The sequence below is a fragment of the Thamnophis sirtalis genome, unplaced genomic scaffold, assembly GCF_051295495.1.
Source record: "Thamnophis sirtalis isolate CommonGarterSnake01/CBP01778 unplaced genomic scaffold, rThaSir2_p1.2 scaffold_3, whole genome shotgun sequence".
Taxonomy (NCBI): domain Eukaryota; kingdom Metazoa; phylum Chordata; class Lepidosauria; order Squamata; family Natricidae; genus Thamnophis; species Thamnophis sirtalis.
This window is the reverse complement of record NW_028261383.1, coordinates 91,619,933-91,646,412: the sequence shown is the minus strand read 5'-3', so window position 1 is coordinate 91,646,412 and position 26,480 is coordinate 91,619,933. Positions and strand designations below refer to the sequence as shown.

General features: G+C 35.2%; 1 protein-coding gene across 6 annotated transcripts in view; it reads right to left on the bottom strand.

The window, feature by feature from the left end:
• FAM13B (family with sequence similarity 13 member B) overlaps window positions 1-26,480 on the bottom strand; it is a 65,126-nt gene that overhangs the window by 4,563 nt on the left and 34,083 nt on the right. For 3 of the 6 annotated variants that reach the window (XR_015695957.1, XM_087709497.1, XM_087709498.1), the window contains 13 exons: window positions 21,566-21,630; window positions 20,573-20,627; window positions 20,118-20,265; window positions 15,375-15,440; window positions 13,963-14,170; window positions 12,093-12,225; window positions 10,518-10,599; window positions 9,532-9,758; window positions 6,374-6,457; window positions 4,673-4,768; window positions 2,820-2,903; window positions 1,346-1,518; window positions 802-903 (listed from right to left, as the gene is read on the bottom strand). Coding sequence is in view for 5 of the 6 variants with exons in the window: in XM_087709497.1 (XP_087565623.1) it covers window positions 802-903; window positions 1,346-1,518; window positions 2,820-2,903; window positions 4,673-4,768; window positions 6,374-6,457; window positions 9,532-9,758; window positions 10,518-10,599; window positions 12,093-12,225; window positions 13,963-14,170; window positions 15,375-15,440; window positions 20,118-20,265; window positions 20,573-20,627; window positions 21,566-21,630 (1,523 nt within the window). In the remaining variant the exon portion in view is untranslated. The other 3 variants (XM_087709501.1, XM_087709499.1, XM_087709502.1) reach the window with 3 other exon arrangements.

The following is a 26,480-nucleotide window of genomic DNA, read 5'->3' as shown; positions in this document are numbered from 1 at the left end:
CATCTATAGGAAAAAATCTGGCCAGACTGAGGAGTCCACTATCTGCATCTACAATAACTGCATCTACAATATACAATGTGGACTCTTAGAGGAGTGGACTATTTTCACTCTCCCTCATCCAGGATACCTGGGCTAAAATGCCCCTCTGGAATGCATTTTCCTCTTGAGGGTCCATCTTCTTACTGCATTCTATCACACTATCTCTCTCACTATGAATCTCTTGCATTTAAGATTTGTAAGGCAAGATATTCTGAAGGTGGCTGCATTGCCCAAAAGTTTCTCTGGCACATGGAAGAATCACTCATAATTCATGAACTGGAAGGTGGGGAGGGGAATTCCATATAGCCACCATTCTGTCCTGCTTTACAAGAGAAGTCAAGATGCTCTTTCAACTTCATTTACTATTACATCTTCAGTTTAATGTATGCTTTTTCATTTTTTTATAGTGTGCATCTTACTCTTAAGCCAGTTTGACTGCTCTAGTTCATAGAAGGTGATATAGAAATCAAATTCATTTTAATTATATAGTCTCTGGCATTATCAAAGAAACTTAATCTAATCTTTTGTGTCTCTGAAAAAAAAACCTATTTTCAATTGTTTCTAATAACTCAACATTAGATTTTCTTTAAATAAAATATACATAAATATATATTAATACATTTTTTAAAAAATCTATGTGTATTAATTCTCACTAAATAGCACCCAGCAAAACTAACGCTTCAATTAAAACAAGCATGTTTCCACTTTTATTTTTATTAACAAGGCAAATCTAGGGCAATCAGTGTTATATATTAAACTGACCTCCCATTTTGTTGATAAAATCCTTCTTCAAATTCCCGTAGGGTTTTGCGCAATTTCTTTTTTTCACCTCTGGCTTTCCAAAGTTGTTCTAATAATTCAGGCCTAGAAACACATTGTAAGAAAATACTCTGGCTAATCAGTACCATCATTAGTGGCTCATCATCTAAAGGAGCACAACTTAATTAGATAACTTTTTTAGAAGCTTGTATCAAATATTTTTTTATTTCTTTCTTTAACTTGTTCTCTTGCTAATAATTTAGATAAAGAAAACTAAATAAGTGATAAGTGATAAAACTAGTGTTACATTTCAGGAGAATCTTCACGGAAGAGGTATGCAAAATGTTCAAGAAGATTTCTGATGTCAAGGCAGCCATATTAGGATCGGACACTTTTCTAGCCCATTTCAGAATGGCCCATTTCAATCTAGCAATATAATATTTTGGGTATCACTTATCTATTTTGGATTTAATCAGAATCCACAAATGATTTTTAAAAATAAGCAGCAGTACATTGGTTTGGTATTTGCAATGTCATATTTACTTACATGGAAGCTGCTCGGATACTAGAAAGTCGAAGCTCTCGAGTTAGTTTCTCTTGACTTTCTTCAACATCAGATTCTGAGTTTTCCACAGGGCTAGTAGCAATGGGATGTATTTGGGCACTGGATTTTAATATATCAGTCAATTCTGAAGATATATCGCCATCCTCTTCCTCTTCCTTAAAAATAATAGACAGGTTTTAAGGATTCAAATAATGGGACATATTTTTTTTAAAAAAATATTACTACTGCAGATTTATTCATATTTACTTGTGGCAATTGATGGTTAAGAATTGTTTGGGCATTAATGTGAAGTCTAGTGTTGAAGCCAACAGTGGTTCTAGCATCCTGGGAAATACAAACAATGGGAACAGCAAAGCACAGTAAACAATGGAAAAAATCACTTGCTATTGTAAATTGTCTTTTTGTATGGTTCAGTGTTTTATAACAGAAAATTCCAGAGGCACTATAAAGTATAACAGAATTGTAGGTGTAAATAGGATCAGTCTAAGAAAATATTTAAAATCTTATCTTTCACCCCAAAGAATTGTAGGTGTAAATAGGAACACTCTTAGGAAAAATATTTAAAATCTTTTTCCACCCCAAAATGCTTTAATACGATAAAACATGTTATAAAAATAGTTTTAGAGCATTTGTACAAATAAATATGTATTTAAAGAATCCAAGTGCACTGTAAAGAAAGTTATCTGTAAAAGCATTCAATAATGGAATTCATAAAAATAACTCCATATAAGCGTTTATATATCATACCTATAACCAAAATAAAAATAACCTTCCTTTTAAAATGTAATACAATTGTCAAAAGTGCAAGAAATGCCCTCTCCCCCAAAAAACTAATATAAACTCAAGCATTTTAGGTCTCCTATTGTTTTACAAACTATAGAAGCCATGTTATCCAGGATATTCTGAATGCAGGATCATTTATATTACGAAGCTTCTATATTAGACTTCACAGAAGATTTTAAGTAGGAGATCAATAATATCTTCAAATTTTCATGTTACAGTACCTCATTCTTTGTATAAATAACATTGGGTTATAATATTTCTGGCCAATTATAATGGGAAGGCTAGAGATATCACCAAAGGAACACTTTATATTAAACAACTTAAATCTAGGCAGTTTTATAATTTATTTATTAATTATATTAACAATTGCCAACAAGTCCCTAAGGATTCTCAGCAGTTTACATATAAGACCCAACATACATAACTAGAAAGTTCCTAAACTTTAGTCCACAAAGTAATAAAACACATAGAATAAATTAAATTAATCAAACAAGGCTAACTAAACCAAGATGGGAGTTTTCTAGATTGATTGAACCAGCTAGGCCAATTCCTTTGAGAGATTAGACTACAGGAGATAGGTAAGTGCAAGCACTGTATGGCTTTATAAGCATAGCATTTTAAACTTAAAAGAAGCCTCTTGGCAACTAATGCAGTCATCTTTATTGAGAAATACCTTAATTTCCTCAAAGAAATGGGCTGTTTCTCCTTCTATGATAGGTTGTAACATCTGGCTACGCCTTTTAGTTGATGGTGATCCCTGAAATATAATTAAAAGGTGATAATGCTTTAAAAGCTATGGTCCTATATATTTAGAGCATGTGCCATTCTAGTTTACATAATTTTTCCTGAAACATGGAAATTCTATCTTCACTGTTTTTATTTGTAGGATAAAGTGAGAATAAAGAATATTGACTCAAACTATAGAACATTCATTGCGTATACACTAATGTTAAAAAGAAAAATAAAGTATGGGAATTCAAAAGGAATTTGAATTCTTAATACAAGAAAGCAAATGCAATAGATATAAAAGAAATGAGATGATATTACTGGAAGGCATCAACTGAAGAAAACTGCACAAAAGAAGGGAACAACAGAAAAGAAGGACTTTAATTATATGTTAAAATATCTATCCTTGCTTGGAAATCAAAGTAAATAAAATTTGACAATACTGAAGAGACCCTATCTAGTGTAAAGTAATTGGAGACATGAATAAAATGAATGTTTGTAAGCTGCCCAAAGTTACCTTATGGTAAGATGAATGGCCAATAAATTTTATAAATAAATAAATAAAAGCAATACTATAATTAGTGCATAATATCTCCCATTCACTCAAGAAAATACAAACAATATTTTTAAGAGGCATAAAGAATAGTAATGAAGAACTTTCATTATCATAACATTTATTATAAGGCAATTTCTAACTCTGAAAACTATCCTCCAGATGATAGAGGAAGATATCAGCTTTCTCTTACTTGACTCTAGGGATTTGTAACTGTGTGCATGTGCAAAAGTGACCTATGATGCTAGAATTCCTGATTACAAGGGCAATTAAAATATAGATGAACAATAATAAGCTCAGAGTAACCACAAATGAAATTCTACAAGAGAAACAGCAAAATGTATATAGTAATGTATTCTATCAAAAGGAGGATTGAACCTTGGGATTGAAACATGTTTGAGTTTAAATCTTTTGGACCACATAAATGACATCTAAGCTGCAAAATGAACTAATGGTCTGGGAAAATATGTATGAATTGTCTTGAGAGATATTGGGAAAAAAGTGACATATCTTTGAACTTAGGGAAACATTGGCCATTGCAATGATGTTAGATGGTAGGTTACCCTCTTAGTCATCAAAGATATACTCAGTATGGAAATTAGATTAAATCGACCAAATGTTATCTTACTAATAGCACTTAAACTTATATACCACTTCACAGTGCTTTACAGCCCTCTCCAAACAGTTTACAGCATCAGCATATTGCCAACTTCCAACTTCGAGAAGGATAGAAGGCTGAGTCAACCTTGAACCGGTGAGGACTGAACCCCTGGCAGTCAGCAGAATTTGCCTGCAATACTCATTCTAACCAGTGTACCAACACATCTCCTTATCCTTATCTATTGTTACATGGTATTAATGTTCTAATGCCAAGCATTCCAAATATATTGAAGTCTTCACACCAGATCACAATATGTTCATAGAAAAAGATCTTCATTTTCAACAATCAAAGCCACTTGAAAGGATAATCAAACACTTGTTGATGAATGGTAGCATCAGCGAAATACATATTAAAAATTTCTGTAAATGATAAATACCTCAGAGATTGGAGTTAATTTAGAGACTGGTTATCCATAACCAATAGACCAGGTAAAATAAGAATAAAGATTTCCCTAGTTATTTCTTATTATAGTCATTGTGAACATTAAAAGTAAATTAGAATAATAAACAAAAATCAGCCCCAAACAAGTTATCGAGGCAAATAAATCACAACCAGAAAACATATGAAAAACAGATTCTATACTCACAAGGATAGGAGTAATGCTTGCTCGAGTTAACATCTGTTTCACAAGCCTGTATCTGTCATAGAGGGGTTTAACAACATGTCTGTCTTCTCTGGAAACCTGAAAGAAAGAAAGAAAATTCAAACACTGAAAATGAATAAAAGGGACTTGCCTTAAAACTAACAGAGTAATATAAAGATGGCAAAACTAAATCACACAGAAATAAATCAATAACAAATTGGGCTTGATAGGAAAAAACAGGCATAAAGTGGTCAAATAAAAGCAACAGGGATAGGAAGGGCACTTATAAAAACTTAACTACTCAATACTTATCTACTGTATAGGGGGGAGGGTCCTTGCAAGACAAAATCTATCATGTGTGGTTTGCTTCATGACTGTCCTGTTAAGCAACCATTCAGAGTTATGACAGCACTGAAAGAGTAACTTTATGATCCATCCTTGTATTTTTGATTGTTACAGCATACCTGCAGTCACACGGTCAACATGTGGGCACTATGCAACTGCATTTACAATTGTTGTAGCATTCCACAGTCATATGATTGCCATTTTCACACTTCACACTTTACATCTGGCTTCCGCCAAGGAGAGCCAATGGAGAAGCCGGCAGTAAAATTGCAATTTGCTCTCGTGTGATGTCTTGCTTAAAAATCAAATGGGAAGTGACATTGTAAGTCTGTTGTGATTAGGTGATGTTTCTTTAGTGGCTATGTTGCTTAGCAACAAAGTGCCATTCTCAGTTAGGGTAGATAAATGAAGAATACCTGTATTTAAATTTAACATGTGAGCCATATACCAATTGTATGCAGGGACTCAGAAGTATAGCTTTAAATAAATAATAAACGAACTCTTTGATAGGTGCCTATTTTATAATACGAAGCAGCAACATCTCAATTCACACCAGTAAAGCAACCCCATCTTTTCAATTCCTTAGATTTTAATTTCAATTTTTTTAAAAAAGTCTACACGATATAGACTCTTACACGTTAGTTAGTCCTCAACTTACAACAGTTCGCTTAGTGACCGTTCAAAGTTACAACAGCACTGATAAAAGTGACTTATAATCACTTTTCACACTTATAGCCATTGCAGGGTTCCTATGGTCATGTGATTTACATTCGGATGCTTGATAACTGACTCACATTATTGAGAGTTGCAATGTGCTGCATGTAATCAACTTTTGCAATCTTCTGACAAGCCAAGTCAATGGGGAATCCAGGTTCAATCAACAACCGTGTTCGTAATTTAACACCCAGAATGATTCACTTAACGAATGTGGCAAGAAAAGTCATAAAATGGGACAAAACTCACTTAACAAATGTCTCACTTAGTAACATAAATTTTGGGCTCAATTGTGGTCATAAATTGAGGACTACCTGTATTTTCTTCTCAAATTAATAGATCTTAAAATACTTCTGAATTATGTTTCTGAGATTACATTTAGATAAATATTGATGAATGTTGATGAAAGTTTTAAGGAACAAATTTCTGAAAAGAAACTGCAGTTTCTTTTATAATTCTTAGAATTCTATTATTAAGCTGTTTTGAAGGATTCGGTCCTATTTATTCTTTGGTGTCCAACACAATTCCTTCAGTCTAAAGCTACTAGAAGAAACATTGGGGCAAGTGTTCAGTGATTCTTCAAGATGATGTCAACAGTGTTTTAAATAATTCTAAACAGGCAGAAGGGAGAGTGTGAAATATTACCGGACGTCCATGCTGACTTTCATAGAATAGGAGACTTTTTTGGAGTGATGTTTTTTCTTCTGCCAGATGGTCTTTTGTCATTTTCTACAATGAGAGAAATGAAACTGTTTTATCCTATAGCCATTTTTGTTTTTATACTTACTTGTGGAGCTAAAATAATAAAATGGAAATAGTTAAACTGAAAAAGAATTATGATGAAAATATTTTTCTTCCCATATCGACTTCTTAAAGCAATGCAGAAGTTTCTCGGCAGAACAAAAGGCAATGCAAAACATTATTTAAAACAATCCGTAATATTAAAAATCAATTTATAGGCCTTGAAGTTTCTCTCAAAATACTAGTATTCTTATTTATGTTTAAACATCATTAGGGACAGTGCTAGGAATTCCAAACTCAGAATGCTAGCACAGAAAAAACTCAGACCTAAGTATCCATCAACCTAGCCTTTCTTGATTTTGGAAAAAAAGCCAAAGATTACAAGAAAGCTCTATGAGAAAAGTGACTTTCTTTGAACTCTTTAAGACTTCAAAACAATTTTGAGGATCTAATTTGTGATAAATCAAAACCAATGCAATTGGTTCATAATCTCTGGACTGCACAACCATAGTATAAAATTTTATTTTGTCATAGCTGAATGTCCCTACAAAGGGACGTTCTACAAACCTGTATAAAACTGAGTGAACATTTTCAAAGTAACTTTAGAGTAATACAGCATATAGAGGTGATTTTAATACTTTAATACCATTGTCAAATTAAATTAAGAATTAGCAATGGCAGTCAATAGAAGAATAAACAATCAGAATAAGCAATACATATTCTATCTAAGTTGAAAAAAAATGTGTCCTTATTGCAGTGGTGGGTTCTGGATCCCATTGCAACTGGTATTGTGCAACGGGGCCTGGCATCCACCAAATGACCACACGCAGCGCGCACATGCATCCTACCCTCCAGCAATGCCTATGTGACGCTCCAGCTGCTTGGCGGAGCATCATGCAGATGCCGTATGCTCCATGCACGTGCACAGAACCGTCAAAAAGTTCAAATACAAGTAAGAACGACGGGCGGGCCCTGCGGAGCACCCTACCAGAATGGTACCTGGTGCTCCAGGCAGGCACTGGTAGGCCTGTACCAGGGCATACTGCCTGCAACCCACCACTGCCTTATTGTAACAAAGAAGCAAAATATAACATTTTAAAGCCCTGAAGTAACTTAAACTTTGAATGTTCATATGCAGAATTATAGTCTACAGATAGTTCTCCAAGTTAAATAAATTTAGTATTAGGCTTATTTCTTAAATCTGAAGTTATTTGTTACATGGATGCTTAGTTCCATAGCGCTCTGCTATTTTCAGAGAAGGAATTTTGTGTAATTTTAACCAAGCAGCAGAAAATATTCTAGCAGCTGTTCTTATGTTCAGACCCAACTCCATATATTCTGTAGGAATATAATGCTTGGTAAGAGCAGCTGGCGAGCAATAAAAGTCTATATTTAAAAATTGCTTCATTTTACGGTGAATCATCTTCCAAACTGTTGAGTTACTTAGTTGCCACAAAGTATTTAAAAAATGGTCCAACCTGGTTATTGCATTTCTGGTAGTCTGGTAGTGTTAAAATTTGAATTGTCTATTAGAGCAACAAAGTCTGGGATATTGCATCAATGAAAAAGCATCTTGTACCAATTTTCTCCAAATGTGATATCTGCAGGAAATTTAATATTTATTTTCCATTTATATTCCCATTGCTGCGTATCATTTGGCATGTACATTCTGCATTCATTTCATCAAAGAATCTTTAGTTTGTTTATTTTCTATATCATATTTCAATATGTTAGGCCTCAGCTGGTGTTATAATCTGCATTACGGGCTTCATTGGTCATCTATCTTATTTTTGTAATGCCTTTGAACTATAAAACCTATTTAAAAATGGTGAAACCAATGGCATTTTGGGAAAGTGTCTCAAAAGAATTCATATTGGCTTCTGGGTTAAATCTTGTGTTCTATACAAATTATTACAAATATGAATGTACATTCATTTTCATAAAAAATAAATGTTTGATATTGAAGCAAGGAGCAGTAAATCTGGACTTACTCTTCTATATTTATCCAATATTTTTATGACACTATTTTTAACCAAGCAATTCCTGACAGCCTGGACAGAGGTTTGTATTTGACCAAAGAATGCAAGCCTTCTGGAAGTCCTGCTCCTTCCACAGAGGTGGCCCAGTTATAAAATGATATAATCCCATTTGTAATCCATTTCAAACAACTGGTTTGTTAATATAATCTAAGATGTGATAAACCAAGTACTTTCTTACAAAGATTTTGATTTTAAAAGCAGAGGAAAAAAGAGATGGATTTTCTAGCAAAGACATTCCTGGTGACACAGTTGAATGGACATAAGTTGTGTAAAAACTGCATTTTGGCTTGGTGGCTGACAATACATTTGGTCTAGAGTGACTTTCAGTTTCTTTATCACAGTACTTTACTGGGCAGACAACAATTCAGAATGATCTTTTTTACTGTTCTCACTCCTACAAAGTTCTAAAATATGAGCGTGGTGGTGAAGTGAATTTGCAGATTTTTTCTCCATGTTAATATTTTAAAATGTGCCTGATGGTGCCATCTATCCAGGCCATCTTTCCGAATCGAAAGTTTCAGTCATCCAGACATTTCATGAATCCTTTTCTACTAATGTATTTAAGGATAGTCTAATTTATCTTATTCTTGCAGAAATTTTGAACACTATTTATAATCAGATAATTATACAATTAATCTGGAGTTTTCTTTGTTAAGTAAACAAAGATCAAGGCTATGTTTCACCACCACCACCACATAGGCAAGATATTGAAAAAGATCTGCATTTTTTCCCTAAAAGGTCAAAGCATTCTATTTCAGGGAACTGCTTCTTCTGCAAAATGCTTCCTCCTTTAAATAACTATCAGGTTAATATTTGTCTCCAACATTATACAAACAAATTCCATTTCTTCTGCTGAGCCCAACGTATGCATTAGAGATTATTCATATTTCTACCTATCAAATTAATACGCCACGGGTCAGTATTATAATCTACTTACTGAATGAGATATTAGGAAATTCAACAGGATAATGAATTTGACAGATGCATTTTCTTTTCTGATGTAGCAGCATATGCAATACTTACTTTTATATCTTCTGGCAAGCATCTATCAATTCGCTTTTCTTTCAATTTTTTTAAAATTAGTTCAACAGTGATTTCTTTTGTAGGCTTCTTCTCTTTCTGAGGAACACGCAGATCATCTTCATTGTCTTCATCTTCATGGTCCAGAGATGAACCAAAACTTTTTGGAAGAGTGTTGCTTCGTGGACGTGCCTGAGGTATCAATTCATCTGAGCTTTTGTGCTTTGCATCTACATTGAATTTTTTAAAAAATGAAACACAAGCCCATAGAACGTAGCTCAGTCACTTTGTAACTGTTACTTTTAATCTGCCTAATAAAAACAGAAATGAGGAATTTAAACACTAAACCACCTGGACCCAATGGGTCATCATTCAAGAGCCATGGTGGCACAGTGGTTATGACTGAGCCTTCCATCCTTCCGAGGTCGGTAAAATGAAAAGCCAGATTGTTGGGGACAATATGCTGTCTCTGTAAATTGCTTAGAAAGGGCTGTAAAGCACTGTGAAGCGGTATATAAATCTAACTGCTATCATTATTTCCTTATCTAAACAGATAAACAGAATGACCAAGGCAAAAAGGCAGGGGAAGTGAGATTAACTTGCAACCAACTTGACTCCAGAGGGCTAAAACAGGACTGATTTACCTGATCTCCAGCAGCTGAAGGAAAGGCTAGTCTGAAGGGCTAGGGGGATTGGCCTGCTTGAACCCTGGATGGCAATGCAGCAGCACTCAACTGGCCATAATTTTGCCAAATTTCAATCTCACAAAAGTAATGGATCCAGATTTTGGATGCATTCTGTAAGTTAGTCTATTTGTGGCACCTCAGTTCAAAACATCCAGTTTAAGGTTTAGGATGAGAATATTAGTGGCATATAGATACTTAACATTGTTTTAGAAAGTGGAATGAAATAATAATCAAATGCTTTCTTAATGAAAATTATCAATAATTAATAAGCATGAGCGTAAGAGATTTCTATGAAAAACCTACCTTTTATTTGCTTTTTTAATTTGGTAAGCTCTGTCATCCATTTTAAAACCTTTGGATTTGCTGCAATATCAGAATATGAAGGCTGCAAAGAAAGTATTTTTTTAAAAAATATATAAAATACCAAAAGAGCAAAGAAATGGAATTTTAAAACGGGGGCAAGGAATAATAAAAACAAAATTCGAGAATGCAAGCTATAACAAAAGGTATAGAAAAAAAATAAACTCCTGACTTTCTTTGATACAGATCAAAACCTGTAAATCAATAATCCATAACAATACTTCTATTGTCATATCTAATCATTAAAATATGACTAATCATCAACCCTGCACAAGGGTTAGTACCTGTTTTGCTCCTGTTTACCATCTACATAAAACTGTATGGGGAAATCATCCATCACCATGGGGTGAGATATCATCAGTATGCTGATGATAGTGAGCTGTACATCTCTGCCCATAGTGAATTAAGCAATGCTGCGACCACTCTCTCGGTGCCTGAAGGTTATTGAGGTCTGAATGGGAACCACAGGCTAAAACTGAACTCTAGCAAAACAGAGTGGCTCTGGGTTGGGGACGCTTCAGCTCTTGGAGAAATACCATCTTTTTGGTTCTGGAGGCGTTGCACTGCTTCAGATTGACCCAGTGCATAATATAGTGGTTCTCCAGCGCAAGGAACAAATGGCAGTTGGGGCCAGAAAGGCATAATTATGAGTTGTGCACCAATTACACCTGTTCCTGGACCAATGTGTCCTTCTTACAGTCACCCACATACTGTAACCTCCCCTCTGGATTATTGTAATGAAGCTACCCTTAAAAAAATATATGGAAGTTTAATGTAAGCTACTTAGTAACAGATAAATATGTTTATATTATTTTTACTGTATAAAGTGATTTACGTATATATTTGTTATCTGAAATGCAGCTGAATCCTAATTTATCATCATCACCACAATCCTAAATCAGTCAACTATCACATGAAAGTCTCTTCTTTGAAGGTTATGGATAGTAATGTACCATACATTGATCCAATGTAGATTGGTAGAGGGATGATTTTGAACTTTCCAATCTAGGGATGAGAGGGAATGACTATCCCAAAGTCACTCAGACAGCTTCTATGCCTAAGGGAAGACTATAAACTAGGTACCCTCTCCTAGTACAGCACCTTAACACACACTGGTTTCTCCAGGTAATAAATATTCCTAAAGGAATAAGAAGCTTCATTTCCATCATATAGCTTCCTGAGAAAAATTCAAAATTATGGTTTTCCTTATTGATTTATTTTCAATTGATATTTTCAATTCTGCTTTAGTGCTAAGAAAAAAATTAGCAAACAGAAAAAATAAACACAGCAATTCAATGGTATTCTATAGAGGAAAACAGAAGAACTACCTTTTATCCTATTTTTGTTCAATGAACTATACTAACATGTGTGTTAGTGTAACAATTGAGAAAAGAAAATTAATTAGAAAAGAAGAAAGAATGGAATGATGAAAAAAATCAATGCAAGTTCATTTTTGTAAAGTAAGAGCAAATATATATTATCCTAAAAGCAGCACTGTAAAATATTAAAATAACTTACCTTTACGTTTTTCTCTTTCTCAAATTGCTCCTCAAAATGTCTTATTTTTTTCTGCAACTTTTTGACTAGCTGATATGGAGTCTTTTCTTCTTTTCTATCATCCTTAGAACTACTAAATGCTGCTCTTCGAGTTCTGAATTTAAAAGAAGAGATATTATAGGTACTATATATACATATGTGTACACATATATGCATGTTCAGTTAAAAGAGGAAATAGGTATACAGTTATATTTCCATTATAAAATCCATGGAACAGAGACAACAAAATTATTTTTTTACTTTTACAATATTGTCACCAATATTTACTATATAAATTACTACTTTATTTCCTGCTTTTTATTATTTTTATAAATAACTCAAGGCGCAGAACGCATCTAATACTCCTTCCTCCTATTTTCTTCGGAACAACTCTGTTGTCCTGAGTTGGGTTGTGCTGGGCTGGGCTGAAAGAGTGATTGGTTCAATGTCACCCAGCCAGCATTCATGCCTAAAACATGACTAGAATCAGAGTTTCCTGTTTTCTAGCCTAGTACATTAACTACTAGATCAAACTGGCTGCTGAAAAGGTAACATGGTTAAGTTTTTAAAAAAGCTGTTAATCAATACACTCAGAGGTGGGTTGCTGCCAGTTTGGCCCAGATCGGCTAAACGGGTAGTAGCGGTGGCAGGAGGCTCCGTCCACCTGCCCAGATGCTTCTGTGCATGCACAGAAGCGTTGCGCATGCCCGAATCGGTAGTAAAGAAATTGGCAACCCACCTCTGAATATACTGATTGGAAAACCCCTTTTTCTTGCTAAAGACTTTTTCCAAAATTAGTCAACCATGATATGTAAGAACAATTAAAGTATTGAAGAATCACTTCTATGAAGAAAAACAGAACTTTCCCATGTAAATTGTTTGAAAAAACAGAATTTTAATAAAAAAGTAGAGTAGAATACAGAAAGAAATGGATTAAAATATTTTAGCATTCTACAAGTACTCTGTTTTCTCTAAAATAAGACCTCCCTGGATAATAAGCCTAATCAGGCTTTTGAGCACATGCACTGAAATAAGCCTTCCCCCGAAAATAAGTCCTCCCCGAAAATATTGTAACACAGCAGCAGCCATGAGGTGACCACGCTCACTGTCTCCTGTACCTCAAAAATAGTAAGACCTCCCCGAAAATAAGGCCAAGTTTTTGGGGGGGTCAAAAGAAAATAAGACCCTGCCTTATTTTCAGGGAAACACAGTATTTGGATCTCAATGTTACAATTATTATGTTGGCTAGGCTTTATTAGCTGCCCAAAACAGGTAACATATTTGAAAATAGCTTAAAGGTCATTTTTTCTGTCAATGTACAACACTCCTAATTTATTTAACTTACTTCAACTGAATGTTATCGATTTAGTTCACAGTTAGCATTTCTCAAGATTTAAAACAACATTTGTTATGTTTTTTTATCCATTTTAGTTTACATGCATTAAAACATTTGGAATCTACTCATTCTTTGAAAGAAGATTCCTGGCATTCTTTTACTGCTTTCTTATAGCTTTGTTTGATAGTGATTTTAAACAGACATTTTTACTCTATGCACAAGTTGCAACTGAAGAAAGATAAATTTATTCCAAACTTCAGCTGATAATAAAAACTATGGCAAATTCTCTTCTGGAAAACTATGTTTTTCTTTTATAAACCTACTTTTTTTTAAAAAAACTCAGAAGCTTTCTAGAAAGATAACAAAACCCAAAAGTCTTACAACGTTATAGAAAACAATTACATGATACTAACACTCATGATTTTGGAGTTAAAGGTGAAAAATTCTATATGCTAATACAAATCATTAATAGTTTTTTCTTATGAACTATAACTGTGAGTGACATTAACAACTTACCTAACAAACGGAAGGGCTTTAGATGAAGAATCTATTTTTTCTGGATCATGTAGGAAACGCTGACTTTGCCCAAAATCCAAACTCCGGTGTGCCAATATGGGATGACTATCTAATTCCAGAGGATGATTCATTCTGCCAGCTTGTGGAGAAAGCTGAGCTTCTCCAGATTCATTTTCTTCCTGCCAAGATTTAAAAGCAGGAAATGGCTCTAGAAGGAAATAAAAAACAAATGGCGCTGGGATATTAGAAGACTGCAAAAAATGGAAATTCACAATGTGACTAAAATAAATAATGAAATGCACTGGAAAGCTACATGTCAAAGCAAAAAAGAAAAAGAAAATAGGCCCAATACACTTAAGACATATACAACAATCTTCCCATAGGTGTATGCCACTTAACATATTTTATTACATAATCATCATGCATTAATATATAAAACTATACCATGTTATACACTAAATATGTACCATGTATATTTTGATTATGTGCTTTAAACCATATGAACAGGTAATTTTTGCCCAACAGTGTGCATTAATATATTTACATAAAGATTTTAGATAATGATGTGCAAATCCTATGTTTCATTGTAATACAAAAGACTTGACTCCTCCATATATTGATATTGAAGAATAATTCTATTGAAGGAGCATTAATTGTAAAGAAAGTAAATAAATAATATTTAATATTGTACATTATAGTTATAATGTGTGTATTTGTGAAATAATTTGTGGCTTTCTAGGGAATCTGAAATATTAGAATAATCCAAGAAAGGAAAACCTTGTTATTATCCCTCTAAAATAACATATATGTGTATATGTGTGTCTACTAATATTAATACACACACAGAGACAGTTCCTCACTTTATCTCTTTATTTGCAAACACAGAAATAGAATGACATAAATACTGTATTTGGCTTTTCCAGTGCAAATCTTATACTTGAAAGATAGTTTTGAACAATACAGTGACAACACAATAAGATGTTGATTAACCCACTTATACCTGCTTCCCACCAAACACCAAAATATATTTTAAAGAATTCCTTGTTTAAAATAAAAGTTATTGGATTACAAAAAGGCAAACCAGACATGATGTCATGGTGTGAACTTATAAAACTGCTTTATATGGACACTCTTCACTTGTCCAACTAGCAGAGCACATTCTTCTCTAGCTGGCAGAGGCGTTCCCAGGTTGTGAGGCACTATTTCCTACTTCTGCTGGCAAAAATCATTTAACTAAACATACCAGCATGTCAAACTTTAATACGCATATCAATGCACAACATTAATATGCATATCACTGCATCAATCATAAGCCATGACTCTCCAGAAGGCAGCAGGTAAAAGGGGTAATTTGAAAGCAACCATAAACCATGAAAGAGGCAGTAACTGAATGTATGGCGAACCATACTTACCCTCCCCTTCTCTCTGTAGATGCATTGTTTTGAAATCAATGAGGGGAAAAGTGATAGGACATGGCGCTAATAAATGAAAAAAAATGGCAAAAAATACTGAAGTGAACACATCGCACAGTTAGAACAAACTATAAATAATACGTAGGAGTATAGCACCACATAGAAAGTCTTCCAATTGATTCTGGGCCAGGTCAAAGCACTCTTCTCAACTGAATGGATCAGTTAAAAGGTGCCTAACACCATTCAAAATTATGCCCTTTATTAATTAAAAGTCTTTCCAGAAGTGTTCCAGAGGTGACAAACAAAAAGCCACATGCTTTTCCATGTTTAACAAAACACATTTCAAAGTAAAAAAAATTTACACACAGGACAGATTTTTCTCACATATGTTTAAAGATAACACCCAAAATGCAGAGAAAATTCATATGCCAATTATTTATGTGTCCAACATATACATTTGACTGAATTAGCAAGATATGAATTTTTTAAAAGGAAGCAAATTTATAATAGCACAATAGGTCTAGAAATCACTAAACTATATATCAAAATAGACAGTAACAATAAGATTAATATAAAAGAATTCAGTCTGATTTGAAAAAGAGAACAGAGAATCAACAAAACTAGTTCAGGATCCAAATAAGTTTGCAGAGTACAAAGGAACTTTCAGCTTCGCCCAACAGTAGTCCCTAATCCTCCCATTGAAGAAATCCCTACCATCTGAGAATATTCTTAAGCTGCATTCAATTTTATCACCAGAAGGAAACAGTTCCATTAACTCTGGAACTGTTAATGCATTGCATTTCTTTGGATCCTGTTCCCAGAGTATATCAGCAAATAAAACAAGAAGCTATGCTTAAACAAAGAGCCATTTTAAGTCGTTATCTGGCCAAAATACATATGTTTTATCTTTGAATACAGAGGAATGTTAGAACAACCATTAACTCCCATTTGAAAATTAATATCACTATACCAGAGGTGATTTTCAGCAGGTACGCACCGGTACGTGCATACCAGATCGAAAAATTTAGCGTGACTTCACATAGCGGGGCTTCTGGAGGCTCCATAGTGGAATGGTCACTCCCTTAGCCTGCCCCCAACCCATTCACTGCCCCCGCCTGAACGGTCACCGCTCTCTCGCTTTCTCACCCCACCTGTCCGCATCAGGTTTACCCCACCCACCCACTTCTCCCCCAGAGCGGAGAATTCAGTGGTTTGGAGAAGCCCACGTGGCGCGCGCTGCTCCCTTCTCTTTGACAGCCACCTGGTTTCCAATGGGGAAGGCAGATAAATCCATGCGTTAGAGAGAGAGGAAAAACGCATGGATTTCTTTCCTCCCCCCCCCATTGGAAACCAGGCAGCTGTCAAAGAGAAGGGAGCAGCGCGCGCCACGTGGGCTTCCCAACAACCGAACTCCCTTCCTGTTCCTTCTTCGGCTGTTAGGAGAAACCCAACAACATTGCCCGGTGCCTTCGGTGACTGAAACCCACGGGGGCAGGATCGAAGGTTCAGCAACCAGAGTCAGGGCGTGGGAAGAGCCAAGTCCCGCTGATCTTGGCTGGCCCGAGCGCTGGCCGCTCCTTTGCTCACAGCTCCAGGGCAGATGACGACGGCCTCCCTGGTGCAGCCCCCGCCCACACACCAGAGAAAGACAAAGCCCCGGGAGAGGCGGGGGCAGTTGGTTGTGCCAGATGCGCAGCTCCGAGGCGGGGAAGAAGATTGAGAGAGGCAGAATCACAGACTTCCCTCTTTCCCCCCACTCCACAGCTCGCCTCCTTGGGTGGGATCAGGGCGTGCACGGGCTAGGTAGAGTTTGCAACCAACTTCAAAGTGAACGGGGCTGTTCGTGACTAAATGGGACAGAGAACATAGAGGGATGCAAGGGAACATGGAGGTAATCTAGTTCAACCCCTTCCCAAGGCAGGAGTCCTTACACTTCCTTCTCTTTGAGAGCTGTCAGTGGCAGACATGAGGGAAATGGTGTGTTTGTATGTGTGTGTGTGAGAGGGGGGGACGACACACCTACAGCACTTGCAGGAGGCAGTCAAGACCCAGTAATCCCCTCTGGCAAGCATGAGTCCCCTATCTCCCCCACCCTTCTGACAGAGCTGCAGTGTTGGAGCTCGGAAGTGAGGTGGGTTGTATTTTTTCCTCTGCCATTCTGGAAGAAAAGAAATCTAGTGCAGGAAGAGGAGGGGTGGTGTAAAGGAGCAACGCCTTAAACCAAAGCCTCTGAGTAACTGGGAAAGAAAGCCGTGCTTTTCAAGCAGCAGTTTTTGGCAGGTTCCTCTCTCTTCTGAGAGAGAAGAAAAGAGACAAAGATAGAAAGAGAAAGACAGAGAAAGAAAGAAAGAAAAAAAGAAAGAAAGAAAGAAAGAAAGAAAAGGAAAGAAAGAGAAGGAAAGAGAAAGAAAGTTGGAGAGAGAGAAACAAGAAGGAAGGAAGGAAGGAAGGAAGGGAGGGAGGGAGGGAGGGAAGGAAGGAAGGAAGGAAGGAGGAGAGAGACACAAGTAAGAAGAAAGAAAGAAAGAAAGAAAGAGGAAGAGAAAGAAAGGAAAGAAAGAGGGAGAGCCACAAGAAAGAAAGAAAGAAAGAGAGAAAGAAGGAAGGAAGGAAGGAAAAGAAAGAAAGAAAGAAAGAAAGAGAAAGATAACATGATCACAATTGAGCCCACAATTTTGGTTGCTAAGCAAGAGCGTTGTTAAGTGAGTTTCACCACATTTTCCATGTTGGCCATGCCCACCCGGTCACACGACTGCCAAGCTACTCCCACCTGGTCACATGACTGAGCCACTCCCACAAAACAGGCCACACCTACAGAATAGGTTCTAAAAAAAATTTGAAACCCACCACTGCACTATACTATTGATTGGTTCAGTTTGCAAGAAAAGCAGAAACCATAATCCTGGAGGTTGCTATACGGTTAGGTATTGTTATCCAGAAGTTCACCAATACCTTTACCACATGAATCAAAGCAAAGAAAGCAAGAATTACTGGCATCTTTCAGGCTGATTCTCAAGAGAAACTATACTTTAATAATTTGGCATAATTGGCCTATACCAATTATTAGAAGAATAACTTGTTCAAATAGAGATAACTAAAAAATAAGCAGCAAATATGACGTCATTTTTCAAAAATAATGCAAAACAGATTACATTAATGTTTTACATGTTCTTAAGGTACACTTACTCCTATTAGGAATCTCTTTGTGTTTCTATTGTACAACAAAAAATAACTTGAATGGCTAATCCAATGGCTGGAGAGGAATTTTATTATCTACTCATTTTGAGGAAATCTGTACAATTGACATCATCTAGACACCCATGAGATTAAGCTACAGTTATAAAATAGAAATAGCATTTATATGGTGTATATACTGCCCCATAGCTTTTTATAGCACTCTCTTGGTAGTAATACAATGTAGAAGTATTATTTGCATATTGCTCCCCACAATCTGGACCTCACTTTACCGACCTTGGTAAAAACCTTTTTTATTTTTTGACTACCTACAGCTTGCATGAGGTATAGAGACTACCTTTTTCAAGCTGTCTGGACAGGCAGAACAATAAGGGTGCCTTTTTATATAAGAGCATCTGGGAGCAGCCTATAACATGCTGTCCTTTGATTGTTAATTGTATGGAAAAATATATTTGTCCACATATAGCAGCATTACCAGGAGCAACATACAACAGGGAAAAAAAGAATTGTAAAAGAAAAAGAAAATCCTGAAATTGAATATACCATAAAGTTTTAATATAATTTCAGCTGCTGCAGATTCTGAAATTTTCCTGAAGATATTTTTATGGCAGTAAAAATGCACTTCTGCACTTTATGGTCAATACACTCCCTACTCCCAAAAAGAAGAATCAAACCCATTCTTAAATATTACATATTAAATGTTATATAGAACACAATGTTAGTTTTTTATTGTAAATTATAACTTCAGTTACTTCATCAGAGTTTAATATGAAAGTTGATGTTCTAAAATAGGGCATTTGTTTTAAAATTTGCATATTAGAACAAATGTATACATTATTTTATATATGCAGTCATAGTTATTTGCTGCCATATTATAGCCATGGTAAACACGATAGTTAAGTTATTATTTGCTACATGGGTGATATGTGTTTATCACAAGGAAAAGGATGTGTGAGAACATAATAGAATTATCAACTCTTAAATTCTTTTGAAAACAAAATGGGAAGAATCCCGTATCTCCCTTGATACGGTACAATAAAAAAACACAGTGTGACAGACAAGCTGTAGCTAAGCTCCCTCATACATTCTTTTACAATGAAAAATGGGATTGGCATCATTGAAGTCAACACATCCTTCTTTTCTTAGCTATAGGACTAGGCAGAAGTGAAATAACTGTTACACAATTATCATAATGATCCCCAGCAATCTTTGCAGTTTATAAATTGAGAAACAAGCATACCAAGTGGTACACAAATATTGAAAACCAGCGATTCTTTAAAAGAATATTAGTAGAAATCTCCACTCTCACAGCCTTCAAGCTGATTAAAGAAATTGTTAAAAAATTACTGGCAACTTCAACTAACATAGATTTAGAAGTTTCAGCTTCCCAAATCTAATTTTTTATTCTAGTGATTCATTTCAATAGATGTCTACTAATACCCATTTGAAATACATTATTAAGTATAAAGAAATACAAACTTATATTGATTGCATATTTGAATTTTTAAAATTAACAAATTTTTGAAAAACATCAAAATCAAGAATTACCTTCCCATTTGTCACCACCATTCACATTCTTCAAATCAAGATGTGGTAAAGAGGCACACAGTGTTGCTTCAGGAGCATTGTTATTTTTGTTTTTCAATTCCTCCGATTCATTTTTCATATTTTGATCAGAAATGTTGCTAACACAATCCTGTAAATAAACAATACACTATTACAGGTCAGCAACTTCCAGCATACGTGTAAATTTTTGTTTTGTCGATTTCAGTATGTTTTCCTAACTGATAAAAAGAATGTGAACTACAAGCAAGCAATTAAGTAAACTAAACTTTTACAGATATATGCAATAGGAACCAGACAACAGAATGTCAAATACTACCTATCTGTAAAATTAAAATTAATATTCATGCAGTTAAAAAGTGAAAGTGGAAATATATTTGTGGATATATATTTAAAATGTGCCTAGATTTACAAGGGAAAGAAAAAAAGCAAATTCTCACCAAAATCATGTGTGTCGTCATTTTGCTACCATCATCAAACGATATAAAATCTTGCCTATAAAGGAAGTTACGGAAGATTACTTCAAAACATTTATCATGACAATCCTTATGGTCTCAACTCAGTCATATCACTACAATTTAAAACAAAATAAACTTAGCTTTTGTCTAATAAACCAGAATAAAGAACTTTATACTTACAATTATCCCCCCCTCAATCTAGTGATATTATTAATACACACAGACATAAATGCCTACACACAAACAAACCTAGTATCATGGCTAGCAATACATATGTGTATACAAATCTGTACTTATGATTTGTCAATTTAGCTATCATGATAAAGCACAGTATACAAAAGAAATGGTTTGGGAATCATTTAAAATGTTTTCTGATTATGATTTAATAATAAATAACAAATCATGGTTCCTCAATTCAAAAAATCATGGCAAACACTGTTAAGTGTGTTTCTTCTTTGTTTATTAAACTAAACCTGAATTTATTGCAAAATTCTGTTTTATTTGTGTTGAGAAATTGTAAAGAATCTGGTTTACTTGGTTTTGTGGAATTTTAATCAATGGTAAGCAAGATTTATAAAATAATTTCATAATATAAAAATTAGTTGACCAAAAGAAAGCAGACTGGCTGAGTTGAAGAAGACAGACATTTTTATACAATATTAAATTATTTTCTTACTTGGCTCTGGGCTTTTTCCTACTCTGAAGGCAACGATCACTAAAGCTATGTTAAATTAACCTTTCTGTATCCTGTAACACAAAATAAGGTTAGAATCCTTGCTCTAATACTATCAACTCACTAAAAGTACTCAGTCCTAAATATTCTAAGTATAGACATTTTATCTGTTCTCCCAGCAACAGATAAATGTCCTCATACTAAGGAAACCAATTCTGGAAAAACAGTTCCTCACAAAGATAACCTTAATAAAAAGTATCTTGCCCCAGACCCAATGTTGTCATGTATACTGCAGTACATACTTATTTCCAAAGGATTCTTTATCTTCACCTCCATCATCACATGGCTTCAACAATACGCCTGCAGCCTATTGATGAAAACAAACACCTTAGCATGGTAACCACCATTATGTTTAAGAAAGGAAGAAAGCTGCAACATTCTGTGGTTCTAAGGGAATTTTTAAAAAAAATTAAACTACTTAGTTACTTTAACTTCTGGGGGGAATCTTTATAAGTGCCCTGCTGAAGTATGCTAATGTAGATCAATTTGAGGCCGGAAGATGTAAACAAAATATTAACAACAAGGATTCTGAGGACTTGTCTCAGCTTATGCAGAATGAGCCATCTGCTGGACTCTAAAAGATACTATTAATCCTTGTTACTAAATAAAGCCGCAACATGGACAGAACATTGCTAGCAGAAAGCACTCATGCCACTAATAAAGAAACACAGTTAAAACTGGCTTATCTGTTAAATTTTAATTTAAAAATCTGTGTTTAATACAATGAGAAAATCACATTAAAAGTGATTATTGACTAATCCTTGTGGACAGCTGATAGAGAAAAATACGCAATTCACTGCTAAGCAGTAATAGCACTTCTTAATATAGCCTCTCCTCTGCCCCTTGGATCTGAAGATAGCTAAACATTCTTCAGATAGTTTTAAATCATTCGCTCTTTTCCTTTTTAAGTAAAGCACATTTTATACCCATGATATAAAATGAGGGTGGTATTCAGTTCCCAAAGCCCTAATCCAAAATGCTGAAAACATGTATTTTTAAAAAATTATTATTTATTTATACATTTTCTCTTTAAATACGTAAGTGCTTTGTAAACAGCGTGTTGTTCCAAAATCACACAAGAAGTTCTGGAAATGATATTCCAGATGAAACTTGTTTATTTGGGATATTACAACTCCCAAAGCACACTGAACTGCCTCCAGTATGGAGAAATCCAAAAACAAACTTCACCAAACCACCCTTGAAAGGGACAATCTTCAGAAAGTTAGCATGGCTTACTGGAACTGCAAAACTATCTTAACATTATCTAGAATGCCCTGTCTCTGGAAATTATAAATTTTGTATATCCCTAATATATTTTTTTATATTTCTATGGCTTATATCAGAAGCCATTTACTATTATTTATAAACATATGCATTCTATTTCTTGGCTCTTTTGATTTGAAGCATTTAAAATGGTTCTATAACACTGATTAAAATAATAGCATGGTCTTATTTACATCCTTTACAATAGAAGGAAGGGCAAAACTATTGTAAAACACAACTGAAAGTTACATATATTTGAATATTTGCATTTTTCAGAAAATTCCTTAAAATAGTACATATAGGATTCTTAATGCAACTACTTTTATTGATACTTGTAATATTAATACAATGGTAGCATGCTAATATTATGTAAATCTTAGTAAAAGAAGTTAACAAATGGTTCTAATATAAATATAAAGAGGAATAATTCAGCTATGCATTGCTAGGGTAGTATGGTAAGTGAAAATCCCATGCAAAACATGCTAATTTATAATGAGGAGGACTACATTAATTAATTTCCTACAAAGCTGTTGTCTTCCTTTAGAAAAAGTGGTAAATTGTCACTTTTTTCCTTTTTTAATTCTAAAATTTTTCTATAGATCTGAAGCTTTTTTACAATAAAGACTCCTTTTTACCACCCTGTAATTCCTTAATTCAGGATAGAGTCAGGGTGACTGGATGGTGCTGAGACTTTACTGGCCAGATGCCTTTCCTGACACCCCGCAGTACAGATTCTCTCTTCTTTTTTTTTGGCGCCCTAGAAGAGAAACATTTGCTGCTACCTAGAATTGAACTCTCAATTTTCCAAGTGGGAGGTGGGCGTCTTCACCACTAGGCCACCATGCCACTCAAAAAGTTTTCTACAGTGTCTTTGTTAATTTTTCCTTTAATGAACATTCACTCAGAGGTAGGATTCTAAAAAATAAATAAACAAGGTATTTTGCAATATTCTTGGGGGTGTATCTCTTGAAAGAGAATGTCACATAGGACAGGGCAAAAATCATATATTTTGCACAAGCACAAATTATTTCAGGAAAAAAATGGCAACTAGCAAGAACAAAAAAAATTGTTTTGTTCAAACACTGCTTAGGATTCGCAGCAAGTATTCCCTTAAGTTTGGACACTAAATATATAGATATAAGAAAATACATATAATAAATATCTTCAAACATGATCTATAGTTTAGCCTTCATTTTGGGTTGGGGGGGCAGTTCCAGGCTAGTCAGCTGCTTTAAATTTCTATGCCTTGGTAAAAGTGTTTCCTGTTACCCTCTCTTTTGGTCTTTTTATAAATACACAGTACTGTGCAAAAGTTTTAGGCAGGTGTGAAAAAATGCTGTAAACAAAGAATGCTTTCAAAAATGGAAGTGTTAAACATTTATGTTCATAAATGAACAAAATGCAGTGAATGAACAAAAGAGAAATCTAAGTCAAATCAATATTTGGTGGGACAACGCTTGGCCTTCAAAACAGCAGCAATTCTTCTAGGTACACTTGCACACAGTTTTTGAAGGAACTTCAAGGCTGGTAAGTTGTTCCAAACATCTTGGAGAACTAACCACAGATCTTCTGTGGATGTAGGCTTTCTGACATCCTTCTGTCTCTTCATGTAATCTCAGACACACTCGATGATATTGAGAGCAGGGGCTCTGTGGGGGCCATGCCATCACTTCCAGTACTTCTTGTTCTTCTTTACGCTGAAGATAGTTCTTAATTACTTTGGCTGTATGTTTGGGATCATTGTCCTGCTGGAGAATAAATTTGGGGCCAATCATATGCCTCCCTGATGGTATTGCATGATGGATAAGTATCTGCCTGCATTTCTCAGCATTGAGACCACTATTAATCCTGACCAAATCTCCAACTCCATTTGCAGAAATGCAGCCCCAAACGTTCAAGAAACCTCCACCATGCTTCACTGTTATCTACAGACACTCATTATTGTACCGCTCTCCAGCCCTTCGACAAACACACTGCCTTCTGCTACAGCCAAATATTTCAAATTTTGACTCATCAGTCCAGAGCACCTGCTTCCATTTTTCTGCACCCTAGTTCCTATTTTTTTGTGCATACTTTAGTCGCTTGGCCTTGTTCCCACGTCGGAGGTATGGCTTTTTGGCTGCAACTCTTCCATGAAGACCACTTCTGGCCAGATTTCTCCGGACAGTAGATGGGTGTACCTGGGTCCCACTGGTTTCTGCCAGTTCTGAGCTGATGGCACTGCTGGACATCTTCCGATTTCGAAGGGTAATAAGCTTGATGTGTCTTTCATATGCTGCACTATGTTTCCTTGGCCGGCCACTGCGTCTACAATCCTCAACATTGCCCATTTCTTTGTGTTTCTTCAAAAGAGCTTGAACACCACATCTTGAAACCCCAATCTGTTGAATCTTTGTCTGGGAGAGATCTTGTTGATGCAGTATAACTACCTTGTATCTTGTTGCTGTGCTCAATCTTGCCATGACATGAAACTGTCTTTCACAACCTCACCTTGGTAGCAGAGTTTGGCTGTTCCTCACCCAGTTTTACGCCTCCTACACAGCTGTTTCTGTATCAGTTCATGACTGGGTTTCAACCTACGTGTGACATTGATGATCATTAGCACCTTTTTGGTATAATTGGTTGATCATACGCCTGACTACAATCCTACAAAATCCCTGACTTTGTGAATGTGTACCTATGAGAATGGATGCTGGTTTGAAGGCAAAAGGTAGTAACACCAAATATTGATTTGATTTAGATTTTTTGTTCGCTAACTTTGCATTTTGAAAATTGACAAAAATAAACAATCATTATTTGTATTTCTGAAAGCATTCTTTGTTTATAGCATTTTTTTCACACCTGCCTAAAACTTTTGCACACTACTGTATATTGTATGACAGTGAAATGTTTTGATCAGATTCAAAGGGAAAGACATGCTTTAAAGCATTCTCAAGTGTACACACTGCATCTGTCAGCAATACATCAATATATGTCTGTCTTTTCCAAAGTTACGGAAGGCAGTTATTCATACTCAGGAAAAGATACAGCTGCTCTGAGTTGCTGAGAAATATTATGCAAGTTCCCAGCTTTTAAACATATTTCCTCCTTCAAAACATAAGTGCTGTAGTGAAATTGCAATATTTGGAACTCACAAGTGTGCACAGGATATAGTGAGCAGACATAAAATGGTGGGTATCCTGTTAATTAGATGGGGGGGAATCAGAGCAAGCACTGACAAAATGTGGGACATTAACACTTTGGAACTAAATTTTATGGGAACAACATTCCAACTTTCTAGAAATTTTTTCCCTATAACAATGAAGGTTTAAATATAATTTTAGGCTAAGTGATATATATTTCCCAGGGGCAAGTAAGCCCTAACATAGATCTCTGCAGAGAAAAGAACAAGATTCTCTGCTAGAATCCTGAATTGTCCTGAAATGATCTGATACAACTCCCTGCTTACCCATCATGTTGCCTGGATTATCTTGAAAATACCTTTTATTTTCAATCCAACTAAGTTCGTACAGGAACAAATGTATCAAATGTATGTGTTCTTTTATGGATATTGCACTTGGCTTCTTGTCACAGTAGAAGGCAAGGAGAAGAATGGCAAAGTAAACAGTTTTAATTGGAATTAATTATGTGAATGCTTTAGTTAAAAGATTAAAAATAACAGGTGAAAAGGTGAAAGAACACAGGGCAAATCATATTTTACCCCAAGGGCACAAAGAGTACAGTCTCCTGAGCCAAAAAGGAAAAGAAACCTGAAAGAGTGTAAAGCCTACTAGCATATGGATGGCTTTAAGGTCAAGATATTAATTTGATGGACATGTTTAATGTCCAGAAGGCACTGGATTCATGTTCTGCATGGAGAAAAGGCAATCTATCTATTGTTACATTAAAATGACA